The sequence below is a fragment of the Annulohypoxylon truncatum genome (genome assembly GCF_022578515.1).
Source record: "Annulohypoxylon truncatum strain CBS 140777 unplaced genomic scaffold F4807scaffold_11, whole genome shotgun sequence".
Lineage (NCBI taxonomy): Eukaryota > Fungi > Ascomycota > Sordariomycetes > Xylariales > Hypoxylaceae > Annulohypoxylon > Annulohypoxylon truncatum.
Genome location: NW_025953797.1, coordinates 1,029,846 through 1,054,914, shown reverse-complemented (window position 1 = coordinate 1,054,914; position 25,069 = coordinate 1,029,846). Strand labels below are relative to the sequence as shown.

Here is a 25,069-nt window from a genome sequence, read left to right as displayed (position 1 = left end):
TGCAGAGAGAACCTGCAAGAAGAAATCCCGAACCACAGAAGCTGGCTAGGGCACGATCAATTAAGCGGGGATTCGTCAAAGCGTGGACTTGCACTTAAACGTCGCATAACCTTATATCGGACACCCCTTTATCCCTTTTTCAGACTCGTCACATTTCGCATATCGCAAAAAAAAGCAAAAGAAACAAAGATTAGATCGTATCATCTTACCGATCTTGACAATCTTCACACCACCATCTGCGCCATCTATCTGCACCATATGCACCATCCATCCACGCCATCCCATCTGTTCCCAAACACCGTAATCCACCAATCTGAATGGCCAATCGCGCCGTGCCAAGAACAACCGAGGTCGTCCGCGGTGCGGTCGTGAACATCGTTCTCAAAGCCGACCAGCGCACCGGTCGAGAAGTGAGGGGAACAGTTCGCGACGTCTTGACACGCGGCGATCACCATCGCGGCATCAAGGTCCGACTGGCCGACGGGCGCATTGGCAGAGTCCAGAGCATCGCCTCGAGCGCCTCTGCCGCCTCTGCCTCCCCCTCTTCATCTTCAGATCCCGATGGCGCAATCTTGATAAATGCTCCCGCGCCCGCTGAAGATGAGTCGGCCGATGCAGCCAATCGGACTGTTTCAAATTCACGTGGGCACCGCCCGCGTTACAGAGACATGCGACTCGATGAACCACTTGAAGCGCCACCAGAGCAGACTGATCTAGGCGCATACATTGTTCCCGCTAAACGTAAAGGTAAGGGCAAGGGCAAAGGCAAGAATCATAATGATTCAAATGCGCCTGGCCAACATGATGGCCCGGCGCGACGCGATGATGTGTCGTCAAGTAATGATTCCAGTTCAGTCCTGGATGTAGTTTCAGCCACAGCGACCTGTCCGGTCTGCGGCAATTTTGAAGGAGACGAGACAGCTGTGGCTCACCACGTCGCGGAACATTTTGAATAAAGTCGGTCAGTTGACAAGCGGTTCAACAAATTCATTGATAGTGGTGATGGCAATGGATAAATTATTTGTGGATAAGAACGACTTAGGTGGCTCCATTTTGGTTATATCCAGAAGCTTTGATGTACCTCGTCTTATTTAGACCTCACTCTTAAGGTCTCTTGGATCGGTCCTGATTTCCAAGTATTTCCTTTATACTTTTCACAACGAGATCCGCAATTACCATCATGTGCTTGAATGAATCGCACTTGGTAGTGGTGACCTCAAGGTCGCCCTTAAGGAAGGAAAGATGCCATCAGGGTGCTCACCTTGACCACCGGCATCCATCAAGGTTCTCCCACGTAGCTTCTTATACCAGCTATTCTATCTGATTCCCTCGCCACTTTCTCACATAACCAGAAGCGAAGATAACACGACATAAAATGGGTGATATTCGAGTCCACGACGTCGTGATTGTCGGCGCTGGACCATGCGGCCTCGCCGTCGCGGCCCGTCTGTCAGAGCGTATGCCCGCCGCCAACTTCTCCGACGACGAGCATCAGAGATACCATTGGATCCAGAAACACAGGAATCGGGCTAGCATCAAAAACTATAAGACGGGTTTTGAGATACGCCGGAAGTCATCCACCAGTCCACCAGACAAAGAGGGACTTGACCTTCTAGTGCTTGATGCGACTGACGATAAGTGGATGGCACGATGGGATAACCTATTCAAAACTTTCGACATCTCCCACCTCCGGAGTCCAATGTTCTTTCACGTCGATCCCGCAGAGCGTGACGGATTATTGGCTTATACGTATCGAAACGATCGAGATAACGAATTAACGGAGCTTCGGGGATGTGTCGGAAAAGAATTGAGTAAACACCAGAGGAAGAAGAGAGAAAGGACCGGAAGACAGTAAGCTTCACCATCTGAGTCGCAATCGTCCCTGTACTGAGGGTTGGTAGACCCAAGACAGAACCTACGGTTGATGAGCGTGATCGAAACGACTACTTCGTTCCGTCGACGCCACTTTTCGCATCCCACTGCGGATGCCTGATAGACCGATATGACCTGCGTGGTAATATGGTGTCACATGAAAAGGTAGAAGATATTCGATTCGACTATCTCGATGAATTCTCCGAAGTCGACAAGATCTTCACCATCAGAACAGATAGGGGCACTCATCATGCAAAGGCCGTGGTCTTAGCAGTAGGAGGTAACCCGCCCCAAATCCCAGACCCACCAACCGAGGGAATGGAGGGAGTGACCCACGCCATGCATATTAAGGAAATGCCGTCGCCTCGTGTTCGAGCGAAGCTCAACGCCAAGGTCCAGACAAATATTGTAATAGTCGGGGGCGGCTTAACCTCAGCTCAGCTAGCCGACCTGGCTATTCGTCGAGGAGTAACCAAAGTGTGGCTGTTGATGCGGGGGCCCCTCAAAGTCAAGCCTTTCGACGTAGGGCTTGAATGGGTGGGAAAGTTCCGGAACTTCGAGCAGGCTGCATTCTGGACCGCAGACTCCACCGAAGAGCGGTGGGAAAAGATCAAAACGGCCCGGAATGGAGGCAGCATCACGCCACCGTATAAGAAAATCCTAGAGCGGCATATATCCACAGGTCGGCTTTGCCTGCTTCAGAATACTACTATCAAGGAAAAATATTGGGACTCGTGTTCTAGGACCTGGGCAGTGTCGCTATCGGACGAGAGCCAGAAGCTTCCTCGAATCGATCACATTTACTTCGCCACCGGCGTTCAGAGTAACTTCGAGGGTCTCCCATTCTTGAAGTCCATTTGCTCTGACTACCCTATCGAAAGTTGCGGAGGACTCCCATGTATAACAGAAAACATGGCCGTAAGTGGGCTCCCTCCTTACTATTTCTTCCCCAAAACCCTCTATCGTTGTTTCGGTGAGCCCTATATCCACCCATTGAGTCTCCATCTATTGTTTCGCACTAGAGGTATTCGCCTAATTGACAGCATGCGCTATAGTGGAGAGATGATGTTCCCCTATTCGTTGCCGGTAGGCTTGCTGCGCTACAGCTCGGTCCCGGCGCCCCTAACTTAATCGGGGCTAGGATCGGCGCAGAGAGGATCGCTTGGTCAATCCAAGATTTTCTGGGAGCGAGGGAATCCGGGAACGAAACCGACTTGATGAAGCGCGAGTTCGACTATCTCACCGGCAGAGGTAGTCGGTATGATGCCTTGGCGGCCGAAGTCGCATAGCTCCCTCACCTAGGGTCTGTTATCTTGCATCCGGATAGCTAGTATTACCAAATGATTATCAGTAGCAAATTAGATGGTGTTTCCAAAGTCTGGACAAGTCTTTGTGTTCTACAGTTCCGTTGGCAGGTAAACTACTTACCTGAAGATATGATTAACATATAATTACTAATCATACCCACCCATGTTTACAGGTTGTAGACCTTCACACGGACGTTCAGCTGTCAAGCCTAGTTGCAGATCCAGCATCGTAGCGACGGTCTAAATTAGCCCGTGCGGTGATAATCATACTGATTAGCCTTTACAAGTTCGTTCATACCCCTCGAGCAAGGCAGGAATGCGCAGATGAATGGTATTCATATCCTAGGCTGAAGAGGTTACCTTATTGATGGAAATATTCCGCATAGAACAGGCATTGCAAATAACAGGGTCGAGACGCAGGCGGCGTGTATCTTGTCCCAAAATAGATTACTATATGCACCATACCAACATCCGAACTACTATAGTTCATCGAACCGGCGCATCATAGCGGCACCGTGCGGCGGGTTCGTAGAATATCGCCTGGCCTGTCATACCTACATGTCTTACGCATAAACCGTCGTCATCCCTATACCCACAATGTTTCACGACCGCTATTCGACTGATGCGGAGGTATGAGGAGTATATACTAGTAGACTACTACTATCCTTAATACAGTAGGAAGAACCGAGAGTGTTGATAGATTTGCGGGCAAGGTGGTTATGACTTCCTCCAGAGTTGATGTGTCACATTATTAGGAATACTAGAGTTGTATGCCCTGTCAGAACCACGTTTAGTGAGAATCCCAAAGTCTCATACTACCTCGTAGGATTTAGATTTCTTTGATTTAGCATGATATGGCAAGAATTGTCAACCAGGTATGATTTTAATGAGTTATTCGCCATATTCTTGATAGATCAAGCAGCCACATGGTCATTGATAACACGTGGGACAGAATTTAGCAAGCTCCAGAATTAGCCATCTACCTAGGGACGTACATAGGAGAGTTATGGATGATTTTGGCAATCTGGGTGATATATTTTGAAAAGAAAGTCGTAGTATAGTTTAACTAATAGTTTCCCACAAAGGAATTTGACCACCGCAGTTAATAGCTTGATCATAGATTTAAAATCGTCATCAGCTGTTGGCTGCCCGATATAAATCTTCTCATCTAACTACCTACCAGTTAAGCGGATAGATACCTACCTGTCACTTGGGTATAATCCAGATTCTCAATTTATAAGTGTCCTCCCCTTTTCTCGTGATACTTTGAAAGAATACCTATCCAGTAATTGGAAGAATGAATGCTAATTTCGATAATGGACAATGGAAGTTAGGTAATTATTAGCTATTTTAGAGAACTCAAATATTTAACCCTCCCATATTTGCACTCAAGGTTCGCTTTTCCTTAGAGTAATCATCTATGGTTGCAGCAGAAATTCTATCTCTTGAATCTACTATGATAATTACGATTCGATACTCCTGCGTTATCGATTATTATATAAGATTTCATATCCATTTCTTTAGTTGTACGAGGTCTAGGTATATCAGGGCTAAGGAACTGAGGATTTAAAGTTAACTTCCAAGAAAGTCTCCATCCAATCTCGTGCTTATTAATTTTGCAAGATTTGATGGTCTCCAAAGCCTTAAAGAAACCCATCTGGGCAGATTTCCATTCATCTATATTCGCTAGGTATCATTCACGGCCCTATAAAATTGGAACTGAAGGTGTAATTAGTAAGTATAGATTTCCACCTCGTTAAGTGACACTGGAAGTTTTAGTACCACGCGTCCGCCCCAGAATGTTCAGGTTAGTATAAGCAAGACTGAGTCAAGAATTTGGAACGTGCCTAGAAGATATACCAACGCTCCTACATAATTTACCAGTTAGACTTATCATTGCAAGTAAGACAAGCTAAGTGTGAACAATACGGCTGTCACTTTGACCAAACTCACCAAAACCAAGTTCCTCAGTAATTACCATATCAAATTCCCCTGAAAGACGAAGATTAGGTAGGAGGTATATGCGTGAAGGTCTAGCTCATGAGCATGCGGACCCGTAGTATCGTCGAAGTCCACAAAGGAACTCCTCCTCATCCCATCGAAAGCTAGGTAAGATACCATGCCTCAACGCATTCAACTGATTGATATGACATGTACCTATGAAACTTCATATCCGGCATAGACTTAGTCGATAAGTGGTCTAAGATCTGGTGAATCTCATCTTACAAGACCCATACCACAACAGGGTTCCAATTCAGGAGTACTCAACGATTGAATACAATGGCAAGAGTGGCATGGAGGTGTTTATCATTGATCACATTGATATAGCTCTGGCGTATCTGGTAAGCACTTATTTGAGGACTTGATTCCTTCAATGGCCTCTTTCCCCTCACCCTCTAACTAGTATCTAGAGCCCTAGCATTGGTAACACGTCGAACTCGCTCGCTTTTTAATAATTCTAGTAACAGCAAAGACGCCATCTCTTCTCTACCTAAGCCAGTGTCTTCTCGTAAACGCGGTACTCAGTCGGCCCCACGAGTTGAGGCGCAAGGCTAGGATAATCAAGGGCAAAATCGCGACTCCCCGTGATCCGGTAACCTCGCTTCGTGTACCACAAGTCCAGACGCACCTTAAACGGGTGCGTGAAGTGCGTTGGGACAAGTAGATCGAGCTGCGCGATAGCAACCCCCGGGCCGCCAAGGTTTTCGAGACACCACCGTTCCGCCCAATCCATCAGATCCCTCCCGATTCCGCTACCGCGCTGCTCGATCACAACCGCGAATAACCCGAGTTCGGCACGGTTCTCGTCGAGCTTCTTAATGGCGATACAGCCCAAGGGCTGTCTGTGAGATGTCGTCTCCGGACTAGGTACTGATGCGACGGCCAATACGCCGGCCTTTATGAAGCTTCCGATCTCGCTTGCCGATGTGCGCAAGTAGCCCGGCTTGAAGATGCCGGCCTCGGCTTCGGTATACCCGGCGTTGACGAGATCTGCTAGTGCGGTTGTGAAACCCTCGTCTTCTGCGAGTGAGATCTGCGGAAACTCGATTACGAGGTTTGGCGCCTTGAGCGGCGACTCTGGTCAGATGCCGTCAGTGAGTGCCGAAGGAACCGCAAGGGATGGCACTGTGCGATTGGAGGTCATCTCACCACTGACTACGGTGCGGTTTTGTGCCATATTGTATATTGTATTCTACTTATCTAATATAATAGGCGAAGAAAGTTCAAGTTCGATATCGCTCGCTTGATGAGCGCGAGGCTGAGTCTCGAGAGATATATCCGGAATTTCAAACGCCAGAGAACGGAACTGAAATTTCTAGATCAGACAAAACGTGTCACTCTAAGGAATCGGAAGTACTCACTACTTCAAAGACGACTAATTTTCGATCGCTACATAGACGTGTATCATATCTTCGTCGCTAGGTTTAGTGAGTCACGTAAGGAGGTCGAACTCGGTGACACTAACAATTTTATGAAGAGCCAGTGCTTGCAGCATAAGCACATGCATCCTGCATAAACCCCGCTATTGTCCACCCTTGTGAGGCTCAAGCTCGGACATAATCCCACATTTCGGGATTACATAATAAAGATATGCCCGTAGCGATGGGAAAGTCCGTGATTCGATTACAATTGTCTTTTACTGAATCCGGCATCTGATTTATAAATGGTCCAATCATATCCAGTAAAGTATAAGACGGCATATATATAGCTGGTTTGGACCCAAGTCCCGTCTTAATAAGACACGGAAACCGGGGATGTCTAGGATTAGTAACTCTCATCACCATCTCATCTCAACCATGATAATTCATACCTAGGTACTCATGGAATTAGATCAAAAGAGATTATGTTAATAATCTAAGAATTATCCGGAATTTAGATCACTAGTACAGGGGATCGGGTTAGGATTTGAATCGAGTAAGGTGCCCCGATGATAAGTGAATCGAAGCCTTGTAGAAGATTTGAAACCCTAGAGGTGAGACCTCTGGACGAAATGTAGCATGTATTTCTCATACCACTTTAAAAGGTATATCTCATGAGTGTCATATGTCGTAGGTTTCCAAGATATTCTATCATGTGAGATGATTTCCAGATCTAATACTGTTATTGAGTTGAAAGTCTTACACATCCTTACTATCGATGCCATTATATGAGCCCAGTTCATGATCACCGGAGATATGCTTAATGTGACAAATTTGAGGTATTTTCATGAACATGCGGGTTTATTGTAGGTGGCCTTGGGTTCGAAGAAGATTTTATCGAGGGTGTTGTTGTTTGCGTACAGCAGTGAAGTTGTTATCACATTGCATGGTGTTCGTGGCGCTTCTGGAAATTGGATTCTCGTATTTTCTTTTGAAAAAAATAATTCGAGCGGAGATGCTGAACGACTCCGTCATCACCTACCTGGTGAATATTCTAGTTGGCTTTCTTGAGATCGTTGATGCAAGTGATCCAACTCGACGTCTTGAGTATGCTTCTCTACCCATTTTAGGTAGGTCCACCCTCACCCATCCAGTGTTCTCATACTTACCTGCGCATATATGAGGGACTTGTACACCATGTCGACGGCGTAGCGCGTTATTAAGACTCGTGGGGAATTTGAGAGATTAACCATGATCCCAGACTGAAGTCAGGAGGAATATGTTAATCCACGCGGTTATAAAGCCACAATGCTTAGCTCACCCTGAAATGCAAGGGCGTTCGTATATGTTAGGTACTTATGGTTTCTCTTGTAGCCATGTGAATAGATATTTTCGAGCAAAATATTGTTGAGATGCAATATATGAACAGTTGAACGACCGGGATATCAAGCTGCGGTAACCGAAGAGGTGTGAACTGGAATGAAGTTATATTAACGCTCCGAAAACAATGCCCGTGTGGATTTTCTCGGGGCTTTAAGGGTGTTGTATCACACACCTTCGGTAACGCCGGACGATCTTTTACATGTCCGGAGTTTATATGATCTCCCAAAACTCAATCTCAACAATCTAGTTCTTGACTCGATTCCATCGAGATTTAGCAGCAATTAAGCACGGCGCTTAGATCCAACCTTTAACCCTCCGTGGAAAAAGGGTCTTTTTTAACAGAACATTGGCGCTAACGTAACCCTGCGGGCCGCCGCGTCCTCGCTAAACGTTACGTACGGGGCGATGGAAACGGCACAATGGGTCTTTTAATCGGAATACTTCCATGGGTAACCGATCGACGGAAGCACAACTCCGAATAGGTGCACCGGAATCCCCACAGCGTTATTTTCTCTCGGGTCGAGAAAAAAGGGAAACAGAGAGATGATGAAATATCATGTGAAAAATAAAAGCAAACAGAAGGAAATAATAATAAAGTTGTATGTATTTTGTGGGGGTCAGCAGGCTTGGTAATTTTGTCCCGAGACGCCGGTCACCAGATCTCGCTTGCATGCGCCGTGTTTAGGCAATCCTGCCAACTTGCTACGTGGTTAGGGCTATGACGAAAGCGGAGGGGGAGGCGTTACGGGGATACTGTGGGCAGCGTGTGGGGTTCTGTGTTGGGGATGGCAGGGAGTTGTGGAGTTAATGGACGTTATGAAAGCTAAGGGGATAGTTATGGCAGCCCTGGAGGTTTTTATGGACGTTTTATGCCAGTTATGGAGTGTCGCGCGCGCTAAGAAATCATCGGATGCTGCTCCGTCACGGCTTTTCATGCCCTTTAGCGTCACCCGGGCCTCATCACTTGGTCAAAGTTTTCCTGAATACCAGCCAACCTCAGCCATTTCATTGGTGATAGTCGGTGATCTTAGCGACCTTGGGGTATCTCGGGAGCACGTACCTGACAATCCCCTGACGGCATTGGACAGCATTAGACAGCATTGGACAGCATTGGACATGCTGGACAGCATAGCCCTTCACACCGATTCCCTTAAGATGTCCCAACTCAGTCAAGTGTCAAGTCCAGTGCAGTCCAGTGCCAGCTCTTCGCTTCACCGCCACCAGAACAGGCCGCAAACATTAAAATATGGAATACTCCCTTTGGTTTCCTTGGTTAACTTTATCCTAGGAGACTTTGGAAACTTTACCCTACTCGGTTTATACTATTTAGATCGGCATATGCCCATGCTCATTGCCTACTGCACCTCAACCCGTTTCTCGCTTTTCATACGTTACCGTTCGGGGCTTTTTCTTGAACTCGAGCTTGGTTCTGTTAATTGATACGATACTGTATCTCGAGATGCAGCAGCAGTATTGACGTCTCATTATACTCTTTTAGACGTGCAACATGATTCTCTAAGAGTTCGGACCCTCTTGTCTGAGCGTTGCTATGCATGAACAGCCTCCCCGAGGACATGCTTTCTTACACTCCGGGCTTGTTGATGGGGTGGACGTGAACCTTCCTCCTATTTTGTCTTTTTTTCTCTATATTCTCAGAGGCTAAGGACCTGGAGAATTTAGATTTTTCTATTCTTGTAGAAAGAACAATTCGCAGATCGTTTTGTTGTGCCGCTTAGCCCTTTTTTTTTTTTTTTTCTCGCTAAGTGAGTGTCATAGCGGATACCCTCTTCGCCTTGGGCTTCCTCTCAACTCTCCTACCACCGACCGGATCCCACAATTTGCAATCATGAAATCCGTCTTTCGGTGGGAATGAAGTTTCGCTAGAAGCATGCCAGATCATTTATTCCTTCAAACGCATCCCGAGCCTCCGTTTTGGCCTCAGCAGCAAAGATGGCTCCCATAACATGGCAGCCGGGCGCCACCCTTGCCGAAATCCTCACCTCCCATGGCGCCCTCTTCGAGAAACGCGACTCGACTCCGAGTTATATGGATAACCCAGAAATCTTAGCCATAATGTCGATATCCCTCTCCATGGCCTCAATCAGTGTGCTTGCTGCTTTGTGTGCCTTTTACTGGTTCGTCCGAATGAGGAGAAGCTTCCGCCACGAGTAAGTCGACGGTCCCATCCCGTCCCGTAGTGTAGTATTTAAGTGAGCTGACAACGACTCAGCTTGATAATGCTCTTAATCCAAAGCGACATGATGAAAGCGCTATGGCTCGTAATCTGCCCTCTAGCCTTCTTTGCCAAGGTGCCTATCGATTCGAATTCGACCTTCTGCCAAGTTTCCGGCTTTCTCCTAACGGTTAGTATCGAGGCCTCGGATATTGCTGTCCTCCTGATCGCAGTGCACACGGCCTTGTTCATACTCAGGCCTCGGGGTTCGAGCGGTGCAGCTGGGCTTTATCCGTACAGACGCATAGCATATACCTGTTGGGCCATCATCCCTCTCGTCCTAGCCGCGGTCGTGCCAATTACCGGCGGACAATTCGCGGACAACGGTCCCCATTGCTATCTACCCCTCCGCCCGGCCTGGTATCTGAGTGCCCTCAGCTGGATTCCGCGATACGTCATATCAGCCTTCATCATCGTCGTATACACGGTCCTCTACCTCTACGTCGCCTGCAGATTCCGAAGCTTCACCAGAGACCAGCGGCGTGCCAGCACGGCCCACAGCGATCATCCTGAGCAGCACCGCAAGCATCACAACCACCGCCACGACCACAGTGGGGACGTCCCACCCACACCGCCTATCGTGGACTACGGTTTCTTGGACTCTGCCCGGGACAGCCTGGCAAAGGATGGGGACCCGAGGGATCGCCAGCATTCTGTCGACTCGACCATCAGCACGCTGGACTTTGGGGGAGGGGGAGGAGGGGGAGCATCCACCCCTCTTCCGCGGAGACCCGACCAGGCGATGAGGAACTCGATTCGATGGAACACTGTGAATTTTGCCAACGACGGGTCGGCCGAATTGCAGCAGCAGTCTAGGCGGGGAAGCCAATCAGGCCTGGTAAGCCCGGCCTCGCCGTCGTTACAAGCAGAAGAAAGCATCCCAATTCGCGCTCCCGAATCCGTCGTCCACAGCCCACGCTCCTCGCAGCAATCCTCCCACGTCCCCTTCACGTGGCGGCGTTCCACGTCTTCGGGCACCCCTTCGCACTCCCGCTCCCACTCGCACACCCACAGCCTCACCAACTCCATCCACTCCGTCTCCAACATGATCTGCGCCCTCCGCCGCGGGCCGCCGCGCACCCGCTCGTCAACGCAGACCAGCACCACCACATCCTCGTCCTCGGTCTTCCTGCCGCAGAACGAGACGGAAGACGCGATGCGGCGGTCGCGGGACAAGCAGCAGCGGCAGCTGCGCCTGCTCTTCGTGTACCCTGCCATCTACATGGTGACGTGGATCGCGCCCTTCGTCTCGCACGTGCTGCAGTACGACGACGACTACGCGAACCTCGGCGCCTCGCACGGCACCGGCCACGTCGCCCTCCAGATCGTCAGCGTCACCAGCCTGTGCATCGGCGCCGCCGTCGACTGCTGCTTCTTCACCGCCTGGGAGCGCCCCTGGCTGCACCTGCGCGGCGGCTTCTGGGAGAATCTGGCACTGAGGCTGCGGATACGCCGTCCTGGGGGCCGGAGTAGGCACGGCGCCGGACGCACCCGCGAGGAGCGGTTCGTGGATGCGCGGACGGCGCGCGTTAGGCGCGAGCAGGAGGAGAATCTGGAGAATTTGACCATTGAGGCGGCTGCGGCGGCGAGACGGGCTTCCGGACACCGGTCCCAGCTTGGCGCGCCGCCGCGCGAGTGGTGGGATGCCCTGGATGCCGGGTCCTCTGAGCACTTGAACGCCGCAGGACGTTATCCGAGGGTCAGCGGGGACGGAATATGAAGTATGGGATGGGGAATTAGGGGGGTTAGGGTAGGAGGGAAGGAGTAAGAGGAGAAAGGGGGGCGGAGGTATATATAGCATTTTACGCATGACACGACATGACATGAGATGAAATTACATGAGACAAAAGACGACACACGAGCATCAGACACAACAAAGCGGCATATCAGGGTTTTTCGAATGGGAAAACGAAACGAAACGAAACGAAACATTCATCGACGACGATCGATCGGCATAACATAACGACGGGGGTACGAAACTGGTGCATTAACATTTTTATCATCATTATCTTTTTTCTTACTTTTTCTTTTGTGAGGCGAGGGTCAGACGAAAGGTCATGATAAGAATTCATTCGCATATATGCATACCACGGTGCCTGGATTCATCTTTCATCGCGGGGTGGGAGCAGAAGGATACACACCTACTGGATTACTGGCCGGGTCGGAGGAAGAGGGGGTGCGGAGATGGGGGTCGGTCTGCTTCAAATTGGCTCTTGATTATTATTCTTTTATTTTCCCACATACATACCAATGTATGGGAAAAGAGGGCGGGGGAAAGTGGGAGCATACTAAAAAAGGGGGCATTGGGCGGCGTTCATATAAGCATTGCGTTACATTAGGCATTGTGACGAGGCTGACCGACCTACCTATCCGAGAAGGTATTGGGATGAGAGGTCATACCATGTTTGTAATTCGATAATGATGGAAGGGGTGGATAGGGCTTTGGATGCACGAGAATTCGACACGTGATGTTATCTCACCCATTTATTATCTGTCTGGGCGCTCGTGTTTTTTGTGATGTTTCTTCATTTAATATTCATTCTTATTCTGGAGATGTGTAACCGTGACAGAGCCAAGGATCGATGCGACCCTAGAAGGGGGCTAAACATGATGCCCAGAATCATCGCAGAACGCTAAGATGACCTTCAGCACTCCCATGCTCGTTCATTCTTCAAACATGGGTATCACGTCATAAACTTGATGTCCTCCGGATCGTGACGTCTCGGCAACTAGCCGAATTACTTCGGCGACCGGCTAAGAGGACTGGGTAACACAAGCAGTCTCATACGACAGTGGTCGCATCCAAGATATATCCCCCACCATTTTACAGAATTGTGTCGTTTGGATGATCAGTCTTCCCTATTTCCCGATCTTTCCAATCTCGCGTCTTCCGTTAATACTCACGCAAAAATCGTAAGAACGCCCGAGCAACAGCAACGCCGTCGTGCTTGTTGTTAACACGCCGCATGCCATCTTCGAAAACATTTTCACTAAGGATGCCGCCATACCGACGCATCTCGAGGATCTCGCGCACCATGTCGGCGGTAAACTCGGGGTGGCCTTGCACCGTAATCACCCGCTTCGGGATGTATATAGCTTGCACAGGACAAACATCTGTGCGGGCGAGCTGAACGGCGCCGGGTGGTAGCGAGAAAACGATGTCACGGTGCATCTGGTGAATAGCCTATGCGGGGTACATATGTAAGTACTATACCAATGCAGGACTACGGAAGAGAAGAATCACAAGACGGAGGAGGCAAAGGAAAGAAAGGAAAAGGGAGGCGGACCAGCTTCTCTACACCGAACAACTTTTTGCCTTCATTCGTGAGCTCGTGCTCAGTGACACTAAGCTCCCAACCCAGAACATTCTTGCCGACTTCGGCGCCCATGGCACGGCCAACGATCTGGTGGCCAAAACAGACACCAATTACGCGGACACGACCGCCCTCGAGACATTGTCGAGTGTACTCTACTAACCGAACGATCCATTCGTCATCCTCGTAAGCGGAGTGCTTAGATCCACTGATGAGGATGGCATCGATCGCCTTGGGGTCTGGGTACGAGTTGAGGTCATTGACGACGTCGTGGTATGAGAGTTCCAGGAGGGACGAGAGTGGTTGCGGAGGGCTCAGCGATGCGCATGCCCGTTCGAATAGGTGTGTGAAGACTCCGCCATAGGAGCCGTACTTGGCTTTGACACCAGGAACGGGAGTATCGGCCTCGAGGATGGCAAGGCGAACTGGGGGGATGTATTCGGAGCCCATGGTGATAGGTGGTGGAAGAATAAGAAATCACTAAGTGCTGGAAGAAAGCAAGAAACGTGTCGAGGAAACAAAGAGTGGATAAAACACTCGGAGCTAGAGGACCGACCAGGGCGGACGGGGTAGAAGAGGTGGACTAGAGATGAACTAGAGATGGACTAAAGATGAAGTGGAGGATAGAGGATGAGTAGGGAAAATATAAAGTTGGAACGGCTTCTCGACACTCTGAACCACCTTGGCCTTTATATAATGTTTACCTAGGTAAATACCGTGCTCAGGTATGGGTGTCAGTGGTGACCGACTAATGAGTTGGATGTGTTGGATGAGTTGAGAATGAACCAAAATGACTAGGAGGTGAGTCCCTCTCTCCTATACGGAGGTGGCAGGCCGCCAAGGGGGGACAGTCGAAATAGAATCAATTGCAGGAGACCCCTCCTCGGCCCCTCAATAGCGGATTCCTTGCCCCCCCATGATTAATCGCGGTTGACGGATACATATAGACGCATGTGCTAGGTGATGTACTGGTCAAGTGGACCAAATGGATCAAACGGAATGTATTTTTTAAAGCTGTTGCTTCCTTGTACATAACTACCTACATGTAAGTAGCATATGTGCGTCTCTGCGTCTTTGTGCGCGCCAAGAAATAGGTCTAATCTTCATTCGGTTCGGAGATAGAAGTGTGAACGGAGGTGGGGGGGCTGAAAAAAAAATGAAAATGATGAAAGCGAGATAGAAAGTCGGAGGGGAGAAGACAGATCTGGACCAACAATACGACAATCCGATTCAACTTATCATCCATATCTACGATAGGCAGAAACCTAAAGCGGTGAACTATTTCGTCATAATCCTGGGGCTGCTGGGCCTGCTGCGTTACCAGCTGGAGTTAAAACTTGTTAAACTTCCTGGTCAGTGGTGGGTAACACACCAGTGGGGAGTGCCGATTTGGTGTACATGTAAGTAGCTTGTACCACACCCTCCGCATGTACTGCATGTACTTATCTGGTTACGGCCTGCTGTAGGGCAACTTCCCAGGTACGTGATGCGCCTCAATGAAACAACACGCGCACCATTTTCAAAGTTGCGGCTCAGAGGTCAGATCATGGCTGGAGAGCAACGTGATTCGTCAATAAATGGTTATAAGTGGCTAGATCTCACGTCTGAGGCTAGCATCATCATACATGTACCTAGTAATAATCTGGCTGAAGTAAGGGATGCCCATACGATACCATTTCAAAATGGGCTTTCGGAGAACCGATGGCATTTTCTCAGGGCTTACGGTACAGATCTCAGCTGAGAACTTGCCGGAAATAAGAATTTGCGCTCTCCATTTCTTACATCAACCCCCTCACCGTCGGCAAGCCTCGTCTCGCTCATCTCGCTCATCTTCGACCCGCACTCTAAAGCGTTGCTTCTGGTTCGACTGTGTAAGTGTGACCAATCGAAAGCATACTTCCTTGTGTGTGTCCCGTAAATCAATCAATGGCCACTCAAGAAAGGATGGCAAATGTTCAATTCGTCAGGGGATTCGTGTTGCTGGCCTCGGAAGAAATGTTCAGGCATGCCTCTTGCAAGGTCGTCCGAAGTATGGCAACTATCCGCGAACATGGGAATCGCTTCCCAGTACGTATCCACAGTAAAAGGTTCCACCATGGTTGATATTTGGGCTAGCTGCCCCTGCAATGCTACGCCCATTCTGGGGAAGACGTGCTTGGGCCTCGGGGTCTGCCTGTCGCGGCGTTTGCTATTGGTGTGGGGGCAACACTTTAACTCGTTGTGGATGTCCTATTGCGAAGCAGGATATGCAGTAAGCAGCCATTACTGTGGCACCGCCGTAGTGCCACGTCGGATGGTTGTGTTTCTAGGTACCTTTGCCGTACCTGGTTTTGGAAGCTATTCAGACTCGCTCCAGAGTTGAGGAGATAACGCAAGGTAGATTATCTCAATATCGGTTCGGCCGTTATCGAAAAGGAATCCTTTGCTCCAAATCTAGCAGTAGGTATGATCGCCGCCCATGCCAGCAAGCTGGTTCGTCTGGGAAGTAGACCGGCATATGCATGTTCGATGCACGTTCCCGCGGGTGTCCATGCCGGGCGTTAAGGAAAGGAGGATTTCGAACCGAGTTCTCCAACTCGAACACATACCATCACAATATAACCCAACATAATCCCAAGAGGAACGTAACTCGATAGGTAATTACCTAAGCTACTTTTCTGGTATTATTCTTGTGGTGTTCCGCAAGTAACTTTCTATTTCTCTATGGGGCTTACCATGATAAGTCCAAACACTGGTGTCTTCATTCCATGAGAGAGGGGTTTGTTGGACAAAATCATGTATAGATCATGAAAAGCCGCGGAAATCAGGCTTGTAGTACGCTAATGCAATGTTCTGGATGGCTACATAATGCTCTATACGGTACCTACCCACAGGTTTCGACGAGGGGGGATTAATGAAGTATTGGTAATCCCAGATATTGAAATCCCGAACAATCTCGATGTCCCGCCGAGTTTTTAATTTTTGCAATTTTCAGCGACGTAGCCGCGTCTATATTCAAGCGGCAACCGACTACGAGGCATAGAAGGAGTAAGTGCTTACCATGGTTTGGTCGGAAAGCTGACCTTAACAGGAAGAGCCGAACCACACCAACCCATCATGCGTTGGAGCGAGAGAAAGCCATCTCGCGGTTGATCAAGGGATAACTAGAAGGGTGTTGAGATAATAGAAATCGGCCAATCTAAATTTGACAGGTCGGCGACGCACACTGCGAGGTGATAGTAGAATTGCTTGTTTGAGCCCATTACATCGGCATTTTGCCCCTGATGAGGGAATAGATGTTCGAGTGGAGAGATGGTTCATTCACCGAATTAAATAGAACGAGACTATTCTATTGCTAACGATGTCGGTTCCATGTCACCTCTGGAACGCGGAGCCTTCTAATAGATACTGTTATTTATCCAAGCATATATCGTTGAGGGGGTTATGCAGAGGGTCAGAAATCATATCATGTTCAAAAATCAAAAGGTACACAACTTTACGAAATTGTCTTGTCACGATCGAATTCTACTTTATCATGTACAGGATATCACAATCAAGATGGTGAATTAACACCCTAATAGATTATGGCACCACTAAGCGACACTTCCGGTGCGAATTACTAACCTGTCCACTAACTTGAGCAGATTGCGTGTGTGTCTGCCATCTAACTGAAGAGTTATGAGCTTTGCATCTATGCCTAGACTCTACCTACTAAAGTGACTGGATGGCAATGAGACAGAGTATACCTAAATAGGTACCTATTCTCTATATCGGGTTGAATCTTTTTTGCTCTAGATCAAGCTATTGAATTATGGCAATAGATCATCATTACCAATCGCAAACAGCTCTAGCTCTATGGCGGATATAGGTAGAAGATCTCACTGGATTTAGACTACTATCAAACAAGTCACAAATTTTCAAATTAATTGCTCTAGTATAGGGGTTTTGCTTATTGTCATCACGGCAGCCCCCGACCCGGCACCTATAACCGGCACCAGTACACCAAGAAAGGTGAGAGATAGGTGTGCTCCCTGAATCCAACATTTAGAATCAGTTTAGAAGGCGAGCGTACGTGTCTAATTACGCCAATAATCTCTACGACAGAGGTTACGAATTGTGTGCTAATATAAATCAACTATTGTCATGCTTATTATGCACTTCTAACTCTAGTGTCTAATCACCAGCTCTGATAGGAGGATCACGGTATTGGAAACATTCACACAACCCTAAGCTTGGTGATTACTAATCCGGGGGCTTCCTGTGACATGGCATGGCAATGCTACTGCTAATATGTTACTGGATAATCACAAGCGAGTCGATGAGGTTGTACGAAAGCGTCTACGTCCAATTAAGCTCAAGAGTACCTGACTGGGTTCAAACGTGGGACTAAATTCAATTCTCGAAGCCATCAACGGCTCTTGGCATGTCCGGAAAATCCCGCCACTTTGGGATATAATAGAATCCCCCGATGGTGCATACCAGCTGTTGAGAAAACCGGGTTGTTATCTGATGGGCACAGGGGTATCGACCAATCAAAATCTATATGCCGGCAATGTCAAACTCCCAAAGGCGACATAAGTGCATTTTTGTGGGCCGAAATATGAGGAAAATGAGGTTAGGTATCAAGACAGAATGACATTAAAAGGTATACGCCGCACGGTGATATCTAAATGGAAGAAAGGCTAAGACAGGCTAAGAAATTAAAGAAATGCTATCAGCATGTCAGGGTTGAGCTTCTGACTTTTTTAAGAAGACTCCCAGAAAAGGTTGAAGAATTGCACTGCTTACAGAGGTAATGTATCACTTATCTAGATCGAAACGCCAGGTGTATTATGCAAGCAACATGATTTGACGCCATTCTGCAAGATTGGTTCACCTTATGAGCAGGGGAGTGTGAGGCGGTGAGACACGCACAGTAGCAGGAGTAAGCTTAACACGGTATATACTGTCCAGTCGAGATAACGTGATAGCGATATCTTAGTATGTAAACGTGGCGAAAATACATTGAAAGGCGATCATCATCATCATCTTGAATTCAAGCAAACCAATACTATTGCTGTTACCCGCAAAAAAATCCAACAATATCAATTTGATTCATTGAAAAAAATACACTACACATTGGTAACATCGAAAAATTTTCAGATATCAAGCGCGTCATTGTTGTCTCGGAGCAAACCGGACGCGTTTAAGGAGTCGAGGTCTAGCTATCGGCTGATCTGGCGTGGTCCCGTAACAGCTGAGCCCGTTATATTATCGGCCTTGACTCGGAAAGACGGTGGATCAACAACATCTGATTACATTCAGTTCGTAGACCGACATTACATGAGTCTCGAAATTGGGTTTCTTGATACGAGCAAGAAGGGTTGTTGGTCGAATTATTCCCTGTTCGGTTGGCGCGGCTTACATCTGATCCACCGCACGGTATCTCGAATTTCGTGCAAGGGGTCCACGGAGAAATCTGATTCTATATAAAGTCTACAGATGGTGCCGGTGCCGTGTCTAGGTTTCCTTTTGAAGCCTCGACAACGTGCATTATACTTCTGTTGACCCCTTCTGTGTATCTTTGCCACAATCCATGTTGCACGTCATGGCGCCCTCACAACTCTCGGTAGATTCGCTCCCGAACGAGGTATGAGATAACTTGACTTTATGAGTGAAGATGGTATTAACGTCTATCTAAAAGATCATCATCCATGTCCTGAGTTCTTTTCCAACTCGCGAGCTGTTGCCCCTTGCTGCTGTCTGCCGCCGCTTCCATGGACTTGTTGGCCGCATACACTATGGACGTCTCATTGAAGCTTCGAAGTTGCAGGATCATGAGATGATCCTTGAGTGCTATCACCCAAGCGAAAAGCTTTCTACACCTGAGCTATTCTGCGAATATCTGGGAACGGACGGACTTACGGAAGCTGGCGACGAGGCCAACCTCGGAGAACTCAACCAGCTCTACACACGATTCCGCCCATTCCTTGGAGATGAGAAGCCCCAACCTCGAGGTCCTTGGCAAGCCCAGATGATTGAAGAAATATCGGAGCCTCGGTTGCCCACGCACCAGATTTTTCTCGACTCTAGCGAATTGTTCTCTCAGATGTGCACCGTAACCAACCTGGTTAAGGTCGGACCAAGGAATGGCCTCTTTACTAGCCTTGCCAACGTCACAGACAGCGTGGTCCGTGTATGGCGCGACTGGCTTAAGCGTGCAGCAGAAAATACAGCAGCAGGGATGCAACAGCGAGCTCGCTCGGACTTGGATGATCCGACCATTCTATGGACGGACTCGTCAAAGACCGTTGGGCTAAAATTCAGAGTTGTCGAGGATGAAAGCATACCTGCGCCCGTCCTCTTCGGCCGAGATGAAGACCCATCGGTCTCGTACACATTGGAGTATCAAGGTATGTGGATCGGCTCTTGATCCGAGGTTAGGTATCTGATCTCAAATTTACTGATTTATGACAGAATTGCTTATAAAAGCAAACTGGCTGCTGCTCAGTTACGAGACATCTGAAGCTCAGCAAGTCACCCATGCAGGTAAAGCAGTCGTAATTGCATCCTTGTGAAAGCCAAGGCTATCCGAAATCATAAGCCGTAGAACCGAATACTCGGACCCGGCTACTATTCTAGATGTTCCGCCTCATTCTAAGCGATGAGGAGGTTGTCATCAACCCTAAAGGAATACTGAATCCATCCACGGTCCAGCTACGAGACACGAGCTCATGCGCGACTCAAACCGCGAGACCGACGGAACCAACAAAGCTGTTGAACAAGTTCCGTCAGTCCGGATGATAATTTCCGGCCCAGTGACCGAATACCGAATGGACAACCATTGCAAGCTGCCTTGGCTGGTTCCCTCTTGATTGGGCGCGCATTGCATTATGATTGAAAAACATTGACTCACATTTTCTTGTTTAGGGGCTATTTACTTCCCAGGCAGTGGCATCATTCATCCATGTAATACCTTCTTGCCTTGCGCAATTCCATCGGCGAACCCCTTTCATTCGATGGCAACCACTTTTGTCATGTAGTCGTCACCGGATAGTACGACTGGCAGATAGCGCCACCACGCAATGTATGATGAGAGACGATAGAGATGGTGTTCTGGAGTTATAAATAGTGGAGGGGTGGGCCTACTTAACATGGCCACAGATTGCGCCATTCTGTTATGGGTCTTGATCTTCGAACGATAGGGTATTCGAATCACATGTTAATGACGGGCTGCATAGAGGTGGGACCTCTGCTTCGACGACAAGATTTTAGAATTAGAAAATCCACGATAATGTAATAGACTACAGATTATTCCTATGTCTCACTGGTGCATTCTGCAACTTCGGCATGATTTTACAACGCCTCTATCACCAAAAACACGCAATCCCTCTCAAGACAAAAGAAGCCGACATGACCATCTTTTAGCTAACACCCCATGGTGAACGACTGCATAACTGCTCATGCTCGATGCGATCGGGTCACTATCTCGTTTTCCCTTGATTGCCGGGCTGTGTGATCTACGTTCGTTGCTATTCATGCTCTAATCTATCATCTGCGCGATAATGACCTATCTCACCGCTTACTTGTAGATTGTGACTGTCTCAGACCAAGTCATCCTAGGGCCGTGCGCAATGGTAGTTCTAAGTAGTCCACCTATCGGAGCGCCGCCGTCGTCGACTCATGGCATTTGTCCGGTTCTCTCCGGTGCCGTCCGGAGCTGACTGCATCGTTCCTGCATGGACCACGGGCTAGACACGCATATAACATTGCAGATAGATACATAGATTGTAGGTAGAGGTTACCTTGGCGATCTCAACCTCCGACAAGATCCCGAGGGTCTCCAGTCATACTCGATTAATTCTCCGATCCTCCAAGGCGGAAGATCTATGAGCTGGATGTCAGCATCTGAGGCATCTGAAAACTTTCAGCTACTAACTATCGAGGACTTAGGGAATTATACGCGATCAATTAAACAGCTCTTATTCTAATACAATCGTAGCATCGCTTCTTACGATATTACGCTGAATATTTTTCAGCTAGTAAGATTTAGCACGAGAACAATTAGAACGGCATCTAGCTCACCAAGCTAACCGTCTTGAAGTATCCATTAAAGTTGTAAGCTTATTTACTTAACAGAGAGAATATGACGGAAGAGGAGGAGAGGGTACTTATAAAAGAATGATATATCATATTGTCGAGAATACCGAGTTAGCGACGTTTGGTTCGCTCTGGTACTTACTACTTGTCTTCAGCGTTACAACGCGGGATGATCCGTGACACGTCCCCTGCATCAGTCGAGTTTCAGTGGTCTGGCCGGTCTGGCCTAAGCGTAATTCGGAATGAGCCGAGTTCCAAAAGGTTTCTCGGTTTTTTCTTATCGTTATCCCACGACTCTCACGAGATGCTCGATCTGGTGGATCGAATATTAACCAAGGTCCAGATCATACGCTATTCCATATTTCCGAAAAAGGCCCATCTTGCTTAGAGAGCCGCAAGTGAGATGTCGAGCCTTAGCCTCGGCAATGGTAGACCGGTCAGACCGGTTAACTGGAACAAAGTCCCTTGTTGCTTAGCATCCTGAGCCCCCACGAACTTACCGTATGGACCTCACCGTAAGCTGTGATGGTGATGGAAAACGTGAAGCAGAGTTTGGCTTCAGTTGGGCTGCTCAAACTACCACACCTCAGCCACCGAGTCATGACTACCTAGGAGCAGGAGGTAGGCAACCCTGTATTGTTTCGTGGGCGTATTCAACCCGGCACAATTTTGAGGTATAGCGAATAATACCCTTGTTCACAATTGCTAGTGCCCGTGATGATCCATGAAGAGGATGACGATCTCACGCACGCATTGTCCGTGCGATCCCGTCGCCGCGTAGACAGAGTTCGTCCACGATCACAGTTGATGAACTCTCTTCATCTGCATTTTTCATCTGCATTTTTCATCTGCATTTTTCATCTGCATTCACCATTATTATACCAATTTTCTTATACACTTTCGCTTCCTCGAAGTTGATCTTCGCGGGCCTGGCTGCCCTTTTCTTCACCGTTTCTTGATTGTATTAGCTAGGTACATTCTTTTGTATACATTTCTAAATGGTTTCTTGTTGCTTACCAGCGAGACAATTGACAATCTCTTCGAGCGCAAAATCTACTGCATATCCACGCGTGTTATTTACTACCTAGTTGAAGATTGATCGCGGGAAGGTTGTAGTAAGAGGTCAATAGTTGGCCATTATGGAACGACCCGAGTCGACGACAGAGTCAACAGCGGAGTCAACGATAGCGATATCCGAGGCAGAAAAGAGTTTTCCCATACCGCCAAGAATAATACCAAGAACAACCGCAAACCTCCGGAAAACGCTTCCGCCATTACCTCCGCCAACACCCTTACCAAATGTCCCAGACTTTGGTACGCAACAAGAGGAGGACGTAAATGCGATTCGAGAGTCATCCACTACAAGTGATCTCGAGTCGTTGTTGACCGCGTTAGGAGGTAATGGGAAAAATGTGAGACTGACACTGGGGCCGTCAGAGATTGAAGAGAAGCCCCCGAGGCCGATAACGAAGGACTGGCCTAGACCAGGAACTGCGGCCACTACCGCTACGGTGGCGACTACGGCAACTGGGGCCTCATATTCGACGACGAGTTCCCAGCGGACCATCAAGTACGGCACGGGGAAACATGCAAAAGTCGAGCTTTCTCCACAACCTAGCGAAGACCCTGAAGATCCTCTGAATTGGCCGTTATGGAAGAAACATTTGAATTTAGGCGCGCTCCTTTCTATGGTCGCATTAGTAGGGGTAATGAAGACGGCGTATATCAGCGTGAACAGTGTCATCGCGATAGAGGAAAACGTGTCGTATACGGCAGCGGTCGCCTTGACCGCTGTGCCGTTGATGGTATCTGCAATTACCGGTTTGGCTTCCTTGATAATAGCGAAGATATGGGGTAAAAGGCCAGTATATCTGGTATCAATGGTAATGCTATTCATTGGAGTGGTTTGGAACACTCGCGTAAGGGGATGTTTGGCGCAGAACATGGTCGCGAGAATATTCCAGGGATTGGGATGGGGTGCATTCGACACTTTGGTCTTGGGCTCGATCCAGGATACGTATTTTGTTAGTAATCCTCCCAAAGATTCATTCCCACGATTCTTATGCTAATTCTTGCAGGAACATGAACGACAACCAATGATCATAATTCATTATACCGTCTCGATCGCCACCATGCTAGGTTCTCCCCTACTTGGCGGTACTGCGTCTGCTGGTCCTAGGGGCTTCGAGCTGCAATTCGAGATCATGAGTGCCTTCCTATCGCTTTCAATTTTATTGCTAGTCTTTGGAGCCCCTGAGACAACTTACGACCGCACAGTGGACGATACACAGCCGCCCACCATCGAACGTTCTCAAGCCTTATGGCCAACAGTAACATATACAAAAGAAGCTGCTGTAGAATACGTCACTAAGATGAAGCCTTGGGCGTACCAGGCAAGTGAAATCAGCATACCCTTGATCTTACAGGCTCCCAGAGCTATGCTTGCTCCGACCACTGTCCTTCTTTTTACCCTCACACTCCTGCCATACGCCGGCTTCTGGGGCCTAGCAAGCTCACTCTCGCTACTTTTCTCTCCACTCCCTTTCATGCTGCCCTCGGCACCCCTTGGCACTCTTATGACAGGGCCGTTTCTACTCGCTACTCCTGTAGCCGTAGCGCTTGCTTCGTCCATATTTCAGATGCGCTTCAGACCGATCGTCCATCTAGTAACTCTTGCTGTCGGTACCGGTGTCGCTTCAATTGGTATGCTCGGATTTGGACTGTACCTTGCGGGATCAATGGAGATGCCGACAGATGGCTCGGCCAAACCATTCAGCACGCCATGGGACTTAGGGCTAAACCGGGTCAGTCTGCCAGTCGCGTCTTTCCTGCTTGGGCTTCTGGCAGCAGGGTCTCTCGCGCTCGACGCCACCATTCGACCGATCATCCAAAGATCTACGGCTTTTACCTCGGCCAATCTTGCGGTTGGTCTACGCAATACGGCCGACATGCACGGCGGTCTAACATGTTTACGGCACTTTGTCGTAGGCGCTTTTATTTTAGGCCTACCTAACGCTATCTTCATGTGGGATGGCCTAAAGGCGGCTACGCTAGGAATAGGGATCACACAGATCGCTGTTACTGTAGCAGCCGGCGCCGTGTACTGGTACTGGGACGAGAGTGTGCGACGGCTTGACGGACGCGTCATGGGACTCATCGATCTGTCCATCTTGAAGAAAACGGCGAGCTTTTTCGAGACCGATTAAGGATTTGCCATACCAAAATACATAAAAACAGGAACGCTTTAGGAATCTCGAGTAGGTTCAAGATATCCATGGCATTCTTTTGCTCTAGCGACGAGGCTATGATGGATGTTATGAGACTCGGAACTTGATATAAGTCTATAATGGATAATGCAAATACAACCTCCTATTCTGAAGATATAGATGTATGGTTTGAAGTCTAAGCCCGCAATGCTCTTCACACCCTGACTTACCACTACTAGAGGATGAGACGACGATTTGGAAGGGGTGCTACTGTGTGAGATATTCAATAGGGGCTTTTGATGCCCTGCCTGTATCTGTCGCTATTGACACTACTATT

The 25,069-nt window shown here is 48.4% G+C and overlaps 7 protein-coding genes across 7 annotated transcripts; 5 read left to right on the top strand and 2 right to left on the bottom strand.

The window, feature by feature from the left end:
• Nucleotides 1-5: 5 nt before the first annotated feature.
• Nucleotides 6-1,166, top strand: F4807DRAFT_50586 (uncharacterized protein). Its single transcript, XM_048003120.1, has one exon. It carries the CDS (start codon nt 318-320, stop codon nt 954-956), a length of 639 nt encoding a protein of 212 aa, XP_047855638.1. The 5' UTR covers nt 6-317; the 3' UTR covers nt 957-1,166.
• Nucleotides 1,167-3,446, top strand: F4807DRAFT_50587 (uncharacterized protein). Its single transcript, XM_048003121.1, has 4 exons — nt 1,167-1,851; nt 1,902-2,790; nt 2,928-3,287; nt 3,353-3,446. Exons 1-3 carry the CDS (start codon nt 1,376-1,378, stop codon nt 3,159-3,161), a joined length of 1,599 nt encoding a protein of 532 aa, XP_047855637.1. The 5' UTR covers nt 1,167-1,375; the 3' UTR covers nt 3,162-3,287; nt 3,353-3,446.
• A 2,026-nt stretch (nt 3,447-5,472) lies between these two features.
• On the bottom strand, nt 5,473-6,653 carry F4807DRAFT_421703 (uncharacterized protein). The gene is made up of 3 exons (XM_047997604.1): nt 6,542-6,653; nt 6,330-6,486; nt 5,473-6,257 (listed from the first exon to the last, which is right to left on the bottom strand). The coding sequence occupies exons 2-3, from the start codon at nt 6,355-6,357 to the stop codon at nt 5,671-5,673; spliced, it is 615 nt and encodes a 204-aa protein (XP_047855636.1). The 5' UTR covers nt 6,358-6,486; nt 6,542-6,653; the 3' UTR covers nt 5,473-5,670.
• Nucleotides 6,654-9,616: 2,963 nt separating this feature from the next.
• F4807DRAFT_50526 (G protein-coupled glucose receptor regulating Gpa2-domain-containing protein) lies at nt 9,617-12,054 on the top strand. The gene is made up of 2 exons (XM_048003119.1): nt 9,617-10,089; nt 10,152-12,054. Exons 1-2 carry the CDS (start codon nt 9,872-9,874, stop codon nt 11,872-11,874), a joined length of 1,941 nt encoding a protein of 646 aa, XP_047855635.1. The 5' UTR covers nt 9,617-9,871; the 3' UTR covers nt 11,875-12,054.
• Nucleotides 12,055-12,644: 590 nt separating this feature from the next.
• Nucleotides 12,645-14,124, bottom strand: F4807DRAFT_50500 (class I glutamine amidotransferase-like protein). The gene is made up of 2 exons (XM_048003118.1): nt 13,442-14,124; nt 12,645-13,338 (listed from the first exon to the last, which is right to left on the bottom strand). The coding sequence occupies exons 1-2, from the start codon at nt 13,916-13,918 to the stop codon at nt 13,048-13,050; spliced, it is 768 nt and encodes a 255-aa protein (XP_047855634.1). The 5' UTR covers nt 13,919-14,124; the 3' UTR covers nt 12,645-13,047.
• Nucleotides 14,125-18,451: 4,327 nt separating this feature from the next.
• F4807DRAFT_421693 (uncharacterized protein) lies at nt 18,452-20,788 on the top strand. Its single transcript, XM_047997603.1, has 4 exons — nt 18,452-19,076; nt 19,131-19,839; nt 19,904-19,975; nt 20,357-20,788. Exons 1-4 carry the CDS (start codon nt 19,023-19,025, stop codon nt 20,467-20,469), a joined length of 948 nt encoding a protein of 315 aa, XP_047855633.1. The 5' UTR covers nt 18,452-19,022; the 3' UTR covers nt 20,470-20,788.
• Nucleotides 20,789-22,555: 1,767 nt separating this feature from the next.
• On the top strand, nt 22,556-24,882 carry F4807DRAFT_50441 (MFS general substrate transporter). The gene is made up of 2 exons (XM_048003117.1): nt 22,556-23,550; nt 23,605-24,882. Exons 1-2 carry the CDS (start codon nt 22,666-22,668, stop codon nt 24,730-24,732), a joined length of 2,013 nt encoding a protein of 670 aa, XP_047855632.1. The 5' UTR covers nt 22,556-22,665; the 3' UTR covers nt 24,733-24,882.
• Nucleotides 24,883-25,069: the final 187 nt, after the last annotated feature.

What these genes read in the sequence shown, in the direction of transcription:
- F4807DRAFT_421693 (XM_047997603.1), top strand. Translation starts at nt 19,023, where the DNA reads ATGTTGCACGTCATGGCGCCCTCACAACTCTCGGTAGATTCGCTCCCG. An exon ending in TAGATTCGCTCCCGAACGAG is followed by an intron (nt 19,077 to 19,130) that starts GTATGAGATAAC and finishes TCTATCTAAAAG; the next exon opens with ATCATCATCCATGTCCTGAG. An exon ending in GTACACATTGGAGTATCAAG is followed by an intron (nt 19,840 to 19,903) that starts GTATGTGGATCG and finishes GATTTATGACAG; the next exon opens with AATTGCTTATAAAAGCAAAC.
- F4807DRAFT_421703 (XM_047997604.1), bottom strand. Translation starts at nt 6,357, where the DNA reads ATGGCACAAAACCGCACCGTAGTCAGTG. An exon ending in AAACCGCACCGTAGTCAGTG is followed by an intron (nt 6,258 to 6,329) that starts GTGAGATGACCT and finishes GCATCTGACCAG; the next exon opens with AGTCGCCGCTCAAGGCGCCA.
- F4807DRAFT_50526 (XM_048003119.1), top strand. Translation starts at nt 9,872, where the DNA reads ATGGCTCCCATAACATGGCAGCCGGGCGCCACCCTTGCCGAAATCCTC. An exon ending in AGGAGAAGCTTCCGCCACGA is followed by an intron (nt 10,090 to 10,151) that starts GTAAGTCGACGG and finishes ACAACGACTCAG; the next exon opens with CTTGATAATGCTCTTAATCC.
- F4807DRAFT_50587 (XM_048003121.1), top strand. Translation starts at nt 1,376, where the DNA reads ATGGGTGATATTCGAGTCCACGACGTCGTGATTGTCGGCGCTGGACCA. An exon ending in AGAGAAAGGACCGGAAGACA is followed by an intron (nt 1,852 to 1,901) that starts GTAAGCTTCACC and finishes GAGGGTTGGTAG; the next exon opens with ACCCAAGACAGAACCTACGG. An exon ending in GTATAACAGAAAACATGGCC is followed by an intron (nt 2,791 to 2,927) that starts GTAAGTGGGCTC and finishes CATGCGCTATAG; the next exon opens with TGGAGAGATGATGTTCCCCT.
- F4807DRAFT_50586 (XM_048003120.1), top strand. Translation starts at nt 318, where the DNA reads ATGGCCAATCGCGCCGTGCCAAGAACAACCGAGGTCGTCCGCGGTGCG.
- F4807DRAFT_50500 (XM_048003118.1), bottom strand. Translation starts at nt 13,918, where the DNA reads ATGGGCTCCGAATACATCCCCCCAGTTCGCCTTGCCATCCTCGAGGCC. An exon ending in TGTTCGGTGTAGAGAAGCTG is followed by an intron (nt 13,339 to 13,441) that starts GTCCGCCTCCCT and finishes TACCCCGCATAG; the next exon opens with GCTATTCACCAGATGCACCG.
- F4807DRAFT_50441 (XM_048003117.1), top strand. Translation starts at nt 22,666, where the DNA reads ATGGAACGACCCGAGTCGACGACAGAGTCAACAGCGGAGTCAACGATA. An exon ending in CGATCCAGGATACGTATTTT is followed by an intron (nt 23,551 to 23,604) that starts GTTAGTAATCCT and finishes TAATTCTTGCAG; the next exon opens with GAACATGAACGACAACCAAT.